This window comes from Meleagris gallopavo, chromosome 14 (assembly GCF_905368555.1).
Source record: "Meleagris gallopavo chromosome 14, MGAL_WU_HG_1.1, whole genome shotgun sequence".
NCBI classification, from domain to species: domain Eukaryota; kingdom Metazoa; phylum Chordata; class Aves; order Galliformes; family Phasianidae; genus Meleagris; species Meleagris gallopavo.
The window spans coordinates 5,026,525-5,038,212 of record NC_139417.1 but is presented as its reverse complement, the minus strand read 5'-3'; the positions used below and the strand labels follow the sequence as shown (position 1 = coordinate 5,038,212).

Genomic DNA, 11,688 nt, shown 5'->3' with positions numbered 1-11,688 from the left:
TGCATGGACTAAACAAGGAACTGAAACATTAGTATCTCTGAGTGTTTGACTGTGAAATTAAGAATAAAAACTGTTCTCCACAATAAGTAGTAGTACATCCATCCACTTTACATTCCATATTGTAGGTGAGATGGATGAATAACTAAAAGTTTCTTGCTAATGCTGTCTCATGATGTCATTTAGAAAGTTCAAACCATGAAATTTCTTCAGATTTCTAGGAGTCTAATTAAAACTGTAAAGGTAAAACTGTTCTGCAGTAACAGAATAATAATTTTTGTATTTCTTATGTTAGAAAAGCAGCAGATTAAATCTTTCAACATAAGAGGAAACACAGCTGAAGTGCCAGTGCCTCTAAGGGTACCATGGAGAACCAATTCTGTGACTATGTAGGTAACACACAGTGACATAGGACAAATGGTTACCAGTGGCACCCAGTCCCTTAATTTCAGGATTAAGGATCGAAAAGACAGCCTCCCAGGAACAACACAACCTATCCCCTACATAACTGATTTCATTTAGAGACACTCAAAAACTGATCAACCTATTAATTCATTATTACAGTGCCTCCACACTGTAACTCCTGACATATACCATATAAATGCTTCTGGGAGCTATTTCTAGCCATTAGGTTACCTTAATTGAAATCTGCACCTTTGAGCTTTTCAAACTTCTTATGGTCTCTGCTGTGACAGGGGATAATGTTCTCGTTCCACTTCAGGCTGTGGCACTCTTGAAGGCCTGGTATAAAGCCACTACAAACACTCTTCTTTCTTGGCAGGACATCTGAGCTGTTCTGAGAGTCCAACACTGACAGGGCTGGGATAGGCTAGGACAAGAAAACATGCTTTGTTCTGGAAAGCTTCTCTCCTCTTTCTTCCTGCCCTCTACCTCCATGCTTGTTTCTCACAAAGTAGGCTACTGGCAGGTACTGCACACTCACAAATGAGGCAAAAATTTTGTGACAGAAGACAGAAATATCTTCCCACAGGCTTCAGCAGGAAGCCTTGAAATATGTTTAACAGACCACTGTAGCCCAAGTTAAGTGAAGTCTGATAGTCAAGTAGAACACCACAAAGTGCAAGCTATAAATTATAAAATAAATTAATACTATTACCTGCATGAAATCTAGGAAAAAAAAAAAATTGTGTATTAGAAGTACAGAAAACAAGCACAGTCTAAGATGGATAAGTTTAATAGACTGAGGAGCCAAATCAAAACAGAAGGCAGAGCACAAAGTAGCATTCATTTCAAAGTCTGACATTAAACTAAGGATAGGCATTTTGCTGCTACACATCCATTTAATGCAAGAACTGGGATTTAGAACATTATCTTCAAAAGGGCGGAGAGGGTGGGGAAAGGGTGTAGACTCACAAGCTGCAGCTCTGCTTTTGTTATTAGCATTTTCATAATTCCTGTATTTGTTTTTCTAGAGCATTTGTAGCCAACAGAGCATTTCATTCCCCTTGATCTAAATCAGCTTTAAAAGCAAGCTGTGCTTGGATCATTCGTTTACAGGCAAGTACTGACTCTGCTTCAGCCAACAAAAGGACAGTTAGATGCAGGCCACCCATGCAGCTTTTCATATTAATGAGCACAGATCCTTTTGTCTTCCAAAACTGAGGTGTCTACGTCTGATTTTTGCACCAACAGGCTGACATGCAAGGCTCAGAAAACCTGTAGAGCACTACAGCAATCGAGCACAAGGTTAGACACTTGGCATGCAGCCAACACAAGTCCCTTAACCCCCAGATTTCATTAGGGAACAGTACAATCCCTTTTAAAGCTGTTAAGTCAGCTGGCCAAAAATCATTCTTCCTTTCTCATCCTTTCCACCCTGACATGCAAGTTAGTTAACTGAAATCCTCCCCCCTACTCCATTGTCTCTGACCACCAAAGCAAAGTAGTAGTAATAATAATTTTGTGCCATTTGATTTTTATTTTATTTTTTTTTTTTTAAGACCTTCATAAGTTTAACCATCAATTTAACACATATTTTTACTTCAGAAAGTGTTCTGCTCCATTAAGTGTCATTATCTGCCTGCCATAAAGTACACGACTGGTGTAGCTGTACAAAGGTAGGTGCCAAGATCAGCACCCAGAGATAGTAGTTACTCTTTACCTTCAAAATTAGTCCTGGCTTCCTGAGTGAGAATTTCTGGGGCTCATCTTTCAGAAGTCCTTGCAGCTTCTGTAGCTGAGAACTGGCTTCTGGCCCACGTGTGTGTAACTCAGCTGCTGCAGAGCACCGGTGAACTTTCAGCTTGGTATCATCAAATGCATTTTGCACAAAATGAGTAGCACCTTCACAGGGTCAAAATAGATTGAAAAGAGAAAAAAAAAAAACAGACACAAACAGCAGATGTTTGTAGATAGGAAAGATCAATTTTTGACTTAGAAAAGGGGTGCTTAAAAGCCTGCTATTGCAGTGAACATTTTTCATAAGGAATCAAAGAACAAATCATATTGGTACTAGAGTAATGGCTGGTGCCTGACAGCAAAGACAATTTGTAGTCCTGTGGATTCTGTGAATGGATTAGTTAATCCTGTCTACTTCCAGAAGCATTGTTCTGTATGAACCAACGGAGAAGAACTGCACTACTCACGTGTTTTACAATTTACAGGGTAACGCGTCAGCAGAAAAGTTGTAAAAGACAAACAATTTTAGTAATCATGAGACATCTATTATTTTCTGCCCTTAAAACATTCCAGTGAGTCTGGCTGGGTTCTGAGCAAAGAGAAACACACAGCAAACTTTTCAAGTTACTGTATCATAATTAAATGCAACCTTTTCTTTCACTGTTTGTGGGAGAACATGCAGATCCACACTGACCACCTCAGCAAGGCACACATGAGCAAGCTTCAGGACTGCATATCAGAGCATCAAGTTAAAAGCTTTGTTAGTAGCTAATTAACAACACCTTACCTGTCATTGAGGCTGTTGTCAGAGGGGGTTCAGGTGGCTTCCTGTACAGCTCAAAGTCAACACGCCGTTTGTCCCAGCTCCATCTGCCTCGTGACAGCACCGGTTCCATGTTAGCATGCAGAGCATTCTCCTGCCATTTCTAAAATAAATTTGAACCTCTTTAAGAAGCCTGCTGTCACTTTGGCTGCTCCTTTTTCAGCTTGTCCAGTTCTTCATCCTGTGCTGCTTAGCTGCCCTCCTCTCCGCTATCTTCAACAAAAGGCAACAGAAACGATACTGCACTAACTTGCTTCTGTAACTCTTGAATAGTTAATCTTCTCTCCCTCCTAGAGAAAGTTCATTCTCCAACATGATGGACTAGAAGAAAGCACCTTGTTTGCACTGCTTCACTTCAGTTATACTCTAACCTTTCCGAGAAACTACTTTAATTTGTAGAGGAAAAAATTAAATAAAATCTGCAAATTAATTGAACATGTACACACTCTTGAAAGAGAGTTTTTGAAAGGTAACCCTCCAAACATTCAGCCTGTTCCACTCTATGCTGTGACTGTGTTTAATAAGTTTTGCAAAACTTATTGATCCTGCGCAAAAAAAAAAAAAAAAAAAAAAACACACAACAATTTGTTCTATTTCCTCTATTTCCTTACCTTGCCAATTCTAAAAACATCTAAATCATCTAATAGTAGACCTAACAGCAGACCACATGTGCTTAGGTGACAATGCTGAAGACTACTCAAAACAGGGAAGAGTAAGTGAGTAAGCTAGTCAAGCTGACAGCCAGTAAAAAGGCAGAAAACAAGAAGTTAAATAGTAAAGAATAAATAGAAGAAGGGGAGGACACAGAGCAGAAAAAACTGATAGAGAAACTGATTAGAAAACTTCTAATAAAACTGGAACTACAAGCCACAAATTAAAGATGGAGGGAAAATAACTAGTGAGGGAATTTGGATAGATAAAGGAAGGCTACAATTAACTTGGCAGCTCATGAAGAACAGCCTGAAATCCATCCACTATGCAATGCAACATTAGCTTTATTGTATTTTATTCTATGTCCTCACTTTTATATGTAAAACAAAACTCGATGCACTCCACTGGTAATACTGGCCAACAGGTTTTCTGTATGCATTCAGAGCACAGTTTGCATAACCAAACAAAGCAGTGCCTGGGTGAGCTGGTCTCTGATATACACCAATTGCAAATTCAGATGTATCCCCAAATAGTTTGCCTGGGCTGTACTCCACAAGATGGAATTCCACATGCTAACACAGTCATCCTCTTTTAAGTCTCCCAAAATGCTTCTGTTCTCTTGGCTCATATAATACTCTGTTACCTCTTGTAACTCCTCCACGCGTGCCTCATCAGGCATCCGAGGGTGCAGGTTGCTTTCAATGCTGCTCTTAAATCCAGGAAATACAAATCCATCTGGCGACAGCCACATACTCCTGGATTTTGCAAAGGACTCCTTACAGGCAGTAGCCACATCAACTGGGTCAAATGTGGCTGAAAGATACTCGTGACAATAAGTGAACCTTGTTTTTGGCTCCTACAAAAATAAATAAATGGTAATGTGAAGTTCCCTTTGCTGGGAGAGGAAAACAATCAAAAAGTACAGAAGCAGGAACATTTCTTAAGGCTTGAAATAATTGTAGATAAAAATTATACAGAGAAAAGAATTGTCATTGAGCAATCAAAAAACTGTTTCTGAATTTCACATTACATTATGATCCAAGGATGGAAGACAAATCTTTAATATTATTTACTTTTGGTTATAAAAAAGTAACTTCAGGTTATATTGTGTTTGTGGGTATATCATCAACACTTCACAGAGCTCATTTTCTCTAGTGGATAGGAAAACAACATTTGTTATTTAGATTGAAGCCAGTAATTCTGAGAACAGCAGATAAATGAGATTCTTCAAGTATATTCACAAATGCCTTCTTCAGATAACTTTATACTGCATCAGCATTGCAATCCCTCAAATTTCACTGCTTACAGATGTGTGGAACTCAGAATTGTGACCACTAGGATTCCAAAGTCCACAGTCAGACTCAGAGTCCAACTCATGAAGAAGAGACAACTTAGCTACAATGGACAACAATAAGAACAGAATTTTACAGCAAGGAGCACCCCTTCCAATCCTACGTACTAATATGTAACTAACGTACTAATATGGAAATCTTGTGGGTCTATTTAATTCGTTTCTTCTCTTTCTTAGCCCTACACACAGCAATCCAAGGTCTTCCATTTTCGTGCCTCAGTTTACCTTTGCCATTTCCTGGCGAAGATGCTTCTTTGCAAGTTCTGCAGAATTCAGGCTCTGAGAGCTATAGTTATAAACAGATTTGCCATCAGCAGGAGAAATCCTGAAAGCTTCAAACTTCAGCTTTTTCATCTTTCCTTTAAGCTGGCACACAGCATCAATGTTAGCCTGCAAGGAGAGATTTTGTGTGAATTCCATCTGAGTTGGAAATTTAGAGTGCTACAAAAAATATTTCAAACAAGCAAATGATACCATAAACATTAAAAAGCTTTCAGAAGATGCTCAAGTAGAAATAAGTATTTAGATACAAAGTGCACAACAGTTCTTCATTAATAAAACTCTCCACAAGAGGACTCTATTAAAAAAGAAAGAAAGCTTTTTTTTTTTTTTTTTTCCAGCTTAGCCCCTCATTTTATCCTTGACACACTGAGACTAAAGGCAGTGCACTGGAGACAGGGACTCAGCAGAGAATGACTTCTGTTTACAGACATAAATCACTGTTCTGGAGAGCTGACGCTGGTCTTCATCAAATGAAATAAGATTAGTTTTTTCATTTGCATCATTCCATTAAAACCCCAGCAATTGCAGTTACATACGTAAGCAACAATATTAATTATGACTCCTCAAATTTCTCTGCTGACACAGTGTAGTTAAACCCTCACATCTTTTAATTTACTTGCCAACACTACTGAACTTTGCTTATGGAAATTAAGGCTTTGAATTCAGACTATGCCACAATAGGCAACAGCAAAAATCCACTGCATTTTGGATATCACTTCCTTTTAATGTTTAGAACCTCCCTAACACACTCAAATTTTTCAACTCAAAAGATTTTATATATATATATATATATATATATATATATAAATCAAACCTGTTATTTAAAAATAATTATTTTTCTTTTTTTAATCTTCAGCCCCTCTATTGTCCTCTTGACTCAAAGCATTTATAAAATAAGAGCTGGTTAAAGCATGTATACTCAGAAGACTGCAAACAACAAAATGACCCTATACTTAATCTATACAGAATGTTTAGACCAAAGACTGCTGCTGCTTGCATCCTGTTATGTTGTTACAAACAACTACCCGGAACTTAATATACCTTAAGATTGTTTTCTTTTCTAGCCTCAACAAACACCTCTCTAGCAGCAAACTAAAATTGAAAATGGAAATACTTAGAGAATCAACATCTTTCAATAATTCCAGGGCAGAACCCTTACATGGGAACACAGCTTTTAACATCAACGACAACTTCTTTGTGTTAAAAGCAGTCCAAACTAGCCTTCACAAACCATGGGATGGTGAGAGTCCTCAGCTAAGAAAAAAACACTTACTCAAAAAACACTTCAGACTCCCAAGAAACACATGTGATATCTCAGCTTGAATGTCTATCTGAACAGAGAGCTTTTCAAGTCTAATGTTTTCCCAGAGACAACAGAAGGGGCAGATGGCAGCCTGTAACAAGTCAAAAGAGTAATAAAATTATTCAAGTTCTTTTTTTTATTTAAAAGATCTGTCTTCAACTGCTGGTTTTATTTAGTTAACCATTCTGGCTGTCTGAACAAGTATTTTGCAGGGCAAGAGAAAGCAGCACAAGTTTTACATGGGCTTGGTTGACCTGGCCCCACAAAGCAATGAAGACTGTGTGACTGGTTGATGTGGGGGTGCTATGGAGAAGAACAAAAATAGGAACCAACCCCAAGAAGAAGTTGGCAAATCCTTTAAATAATCCATCAGTTTCCCTTCCACTCACACAGCACCTCCTCTATTTACTTGCAAGCAAGATTGCTTTTTCCCCCTTAAGAAACAGTTGCCTCTGCATACCCTACACTTTAGTAATGTTTGTACAATACTTAGAAATACATCAGGCTTAAAAACATTTCTAAGGTTTCAGGAGAAAGGGGTGTTAATCAAGATATGAAGTGACACAGCTATTAGGCTTGCCTCTTTCACATAACAAACAACTCACCCTAATTTGGTTTCTCTCAAAAGACTTTTTGTCTGCTATTTCCTTCTTCCACCGCACGTATTTTTCATTGTAGTCATCTAATGAAGAATATCCTGCCTTTTTCTCTCTGCTAACATTTCCTGGTGGTGTATAGTCAGAGGAAAATGAGAGTAGAGGAGGTTTCTGAGTGAAGAGATCCTCATCAGTTAATGGAGCTCCGTACTCTTGACTCAATGCTGCGATCATTTCTGCCGAGGGCAGCAGATCCCCCTGAATAACATCCCTCAACCTCTTACTGTGACAGAGGAAACTGAGCCTACAAACAGACATCAACATTTTATTAGTTTACAAAAACTTTATGACAAAGCATCACCACTAAAATTACTGGGGAAAGAACTACACAACTTGAACTATCTATTTATTAATAAGTTCAGGTCAGCTCAGATATGTGAGTATTTTGGCAGTGATACAGAAGGATAGCAGTTCATTACAACCATTAGGTATAGTCTAGGAATGTCACTGGCATTAGAATTAGATATAAGATTAGTTATTAGCTGAGGAATTCCTATTCCCTGGCTGGTGGGCCAATAAAGCAAACTTCCTTCATGCACGTTGGTTCTAGTGCACGACTCATATTTTTGCCAAACTTCACTAAAATCACCTCTGCTTCACCTTTATTTTACTTCTTTGCTACTCGTGACAAATAAACAAAGATATGCACAGAATGTTTGTAATGGTTTTATAAATTATATAGATAATTTATGCGCGTGCAGCTTTATCAACTTCTTTTTTTAATCCCCCTCAGAAGTTGTCAAGATGCTTTAAGACTAACAGCTGCTGCACGCAGACAAAGTGAGCAAACTGAGAGACTCAGCAATAAATCACATAAAAGAACTTTAAAGAAAAAGCTATGGAAAAGAAAGTTTCCCCAACTCACACAGAACCCTTCCTTATTACAGTTACCTCAGGAAAACTATTTATAAAATTTCCCACTTAGTTCAAGTGACTTTCTGATTCTATCAAGTCTTCTCCTTTACTCACTTCTAAATCTTCTCTCCAAGAGAACAGAGCAGAGAAATTAATCCTTCCTAGCTGATGCTTCTGACACCAGAATTCTCTTTCTTCTATTTGTATTATATTCAGGCATGTTCCAATATACTATCCTACTGATACAGTTCTTTAAAATAAAAATTTATGAATTTCTGCCCACAGAAGTGAGCTCACCAATATCCAGTTACCATTACATCAGCAGTTATAAAATATGCTTGCCTGTAAGCCATCTGAAATCTGAACCACTCATCACAGCCACAGATTGCTTTCATCATGGAAAAGATGAAGGAATATTACTTTTGATATCAAATATTCACTCTTCCTTCATAATATTTCTTTGTTTCTTGACTACAAATCTAGAAGAGTCATACCTGGACAAGGCTTGGAAACATGCCCAAGGAACTGCTCCTCTGACATAAAGCAGAGGCTGTTTCACTATACTGAAGAGGGGCTTACAGAGGTGGAAATGATAAAAGATTGCTTCCAGGTCTGCATACAGGCGCTGACTGAAAGACAGCTGTGAATTATAAAGTATTTCCAGTCGTCCATCTTCATGTCCATAAGTTCTGTAACAGATGAGGTTAGAACCATCAGCCCGTATCTCAGGTTTCCTCAGTTCTGCCATACAATTACTATCTCTCATGAAACCAACTGCCTTCTGTCCTTTAAATGGAATGTCTTATTCTACAGCCTTCACTTCACATGAACTGTTCTGAAAAAGTGATTATGGACAAAGAAAGAAAATATCAAAACCTTTATGTCATGAATGAGTTGAACAGATTTTTTTTTTTAAACCACATTACAGTCATCTCAAAAAAAGCTCACCTCACCTCAGTTTCATCTCTGTGCTTAATGGCCCTACTCAAGAGCTCTCTCTAAATATTTCTGCTAATATACAAAAATTCATACTGCAGCAGTAAAATAAAGGTTCAGTTGAAGCTACAGGTTACCTCTAACAAGAGATGACTTCTCATGTAACAAATAATTTCAGCAACCACAATGGAGCAACTTGCACAAAAAAAAAAAAAAGAAAGCTTCAATAACAATATAGCGATGAAAAAAAGATTTTTTAAACATGAAATTTGAGGGGGACTTTAGTTTTGCATTTGTCATATTTTCTCTTAAGTATAAAGGAAAAATACAGCTTGGGTTCCAGCTTCCTCACAGCTTTTAGATCCCACTGAGTATTAGCAAACAATGACACACGATAGATCACATGCCAGGCTGTCCCATGGCCAAATTCAATCAGGAGCATATTTGTATGGCCCACTGAAAATTAGGACAGGTATTTGGCCAACAGAAATAGCACGGGGCTACACATCAGTGTATGTGATGTCAAGTAAGCTAAGACAACCTATGCTTTGAAAGTCGGGTATGCTTTCTGCACATTATTTAAACTCTACTGCCTTTACTGTGCTGATGTATCATCAAGATGTGAAAAAACAGTTTTAAAAACTTTCTCCAATTTTTGCCCTCTCTTACTTACACATATGTAAGATAGCAGAATTCACTTAGAGAAGCTACAACTTTCAGCTGCCTATGGAAATAAACGATGAAGAACTTCACTCTTACCTTTCAAAGTGTCTATCCCAGAGTTTCTTGATGGCTTTGTCTTTCAACCCCTCCAAGACAAAGAGATGAGAAGCTCCATCCAGTAGGTGAAAGCCAGTAACAACATCTAACTCAGAAGCCTTCTTTAGTGTGCTTTTCAGTTTTAACGTATCAAGAGCCATTCTGATTATGTGTGGAGGATAACAGTCCAGCTGAAGGGCTGTAGCATTGATTTCTGTAATCTCTTCCACCAAATCATGCAATAAAGATGAATTACTGTAGTCAAAAATGTAGATTATACAACCGTATGGGCAATCTGCCACTTGAGCATCATCGCCTTCTGCATGCATTCTCAATGGCACTGCTATTTCCACTCTCACTTTCAAAAGCGAGTCTGCTTGTAGATAATGTCCCATAGGTAATAGAATCTGTGGATACTTCTTCCCTATCTTCTTACTTTTATCCTCTTTATTGAAAACAAATGCACTTGGAGTTGAACAGCTACGAATGGGCGCACTAATAGCCAAGTACTTTTTACCCAACAATAGATCAGTTAGACTTACTTTAGCTACCCCATGTGGATGCCACATTTCATTCTCTGTAAAAGAATTACAAACTGTGGATTTACAACCGAAGGGCCTCACTTCTCCTAGATTTTCATCAGCTTGAGCCTCCCCAAATAAAAAAGGCTTTTTTTCGTTGTCTTCAATTTTTCTATCCCTATCGTGAACTTCAATCTCCAAAGGTGGACCTCTAAGATACCTTTGTAATTCCCCAGGTTTCATTGTTCCTGTTAGAATTACATTAACATCCTTAAAGTAGACATGAGTTCCGTGGATTTGTCCATGAGTCTGATGAGCTGGAAAATTGTGAAATTTGTATTTGCAATAGGTAGGAACACACAATCTCTATTAAGAAAAAGAGAGAGAGAAAGACAGGTAATTGAAGTGTTAATTTCTTCCCTCTTCATTTTTCATATCACAGAATAATTGGCAAATTACTGTAGAGGGCAAAAAGGGGATGTACTTCATGGTACAAACCGTGTCTTTCAAGGCAACAAGGAGGCCATTCTGCATGCCTGGATCCTGGATTTCAGGAAGTTACTGTCCCCTTCACTTGTCTATTCTCAAATTTCCTGATTTTCCATACATATTTTAAAAAATAAAATAATCACAACCTCTCCTTTCTAGATTATTAAAGAAGCATGTGGGAGACTGCAATGACTCCTTGATACATATATTTCTATCTTCATGTATCCATAGGATTCAAGGCCTATAGGTAGTTATAAAATTCAACAATTATCCAGAGATACCATAGGGAATGGACTGCATCATCTCCACTGTTAGCCACTTAGTTATACATTTGGGGCTAAACTGCAAGATCCATTCTGCAATACTTGTGATTCTTCTGTGCAAATGTTCATCAGCATTAAGGCAACCAGCACAAAGAGGAAGCTGGTTGTCGAGGACTATCCTGACAACGCCTAGTTGTCAACAATGCATTATTTCACCACATTTAGCAAAGAAAACAAAACCAAAACTTCTGTGGTCACTCTGCAGACTGCATTGGAAACTATGTAGTGTAATATTTTCCCTGTTATTTTTCATAACTGGTATATCAATTTGCCTAGTCTGCCACAAAAGGCCTGCAACGTGAAACTCAATGATACATAGTTCCTGACATTAATATTAAACTATTTTTATAAAAACAACAACAAAACTATCTTGAACTATAGTTCTCACCTTTTTTAAAGATTAAAAAAAAAAAGTGAATGCTTTACAAGTTCAGTTATACTTTCAACACACAACCTGTTCTAAATGAGCCAATCATCAGGTACTGACTTGTCAGCAAATGGTTTCAAACAATACAGCATAGTGACGGAACTAAATCAAGATCCACTGCTCAAAAATAAAAATATGCTGACTACATGTAAATTATTGCCCTTGGAAAATGCAAG

At 37.8% G+C, this 11,688-nt stretch overlaps 1 protein-coding gene across 9 annotated transcripts in view; it reads right to left on the bottom strand.

Moving 5' to 3' along the window:
* Positions 1–11,688, bottom strand: part of CFAP92 (cilia and flagella associated protein 92 (putative)) — a 37,560-nt gene that overhangs the window by 11,931 nt on the left and 13,941 nt on the right. For 8 of the 9 annotated variants that reach the window (XR_014886428.1, XR_014886427.1, XR_014886426.1 and 5 more), the window contains 8 exons: positions 9,753–10,639; positions 8,552–8,746; positions 7,152–7,446; positions 5,187–5,351; positions 4,254–4,466; positions 2,924–3,062; positions 2,120–2,301; positions 652–826 (listed from right to left, as the gene is read on the bottom strand). Coding sequence is in view for 6 of the 9 variants with exons in the window: in XM_085236066.1 (XP_085092192.1) it covers positions 652–826; positions 2,120–2,301; positions 2,924–3,062; positions 4,254–4,466; positions 5,187–5,351; positions 7,152–7,446; positions 8,552–8,746; positions 9,753–10,639 (2,251 nt within the window). In the remaining 3 variants the exon portion in view is untranslated. Of the gene's footprint in view, positions 1–633; positions 827–2,119; positions 2,302–2,923; positions 3,063–4,253; positions 4,467–5,186; positions 5,352–7,151; positions 7,447–8,551; positions 8,747–9,752; positions 10,640–11,688 lie in introns of all 9 variants that reach the window. The other variant, XM_085236064.1, reaches the window with a different exon arrangement.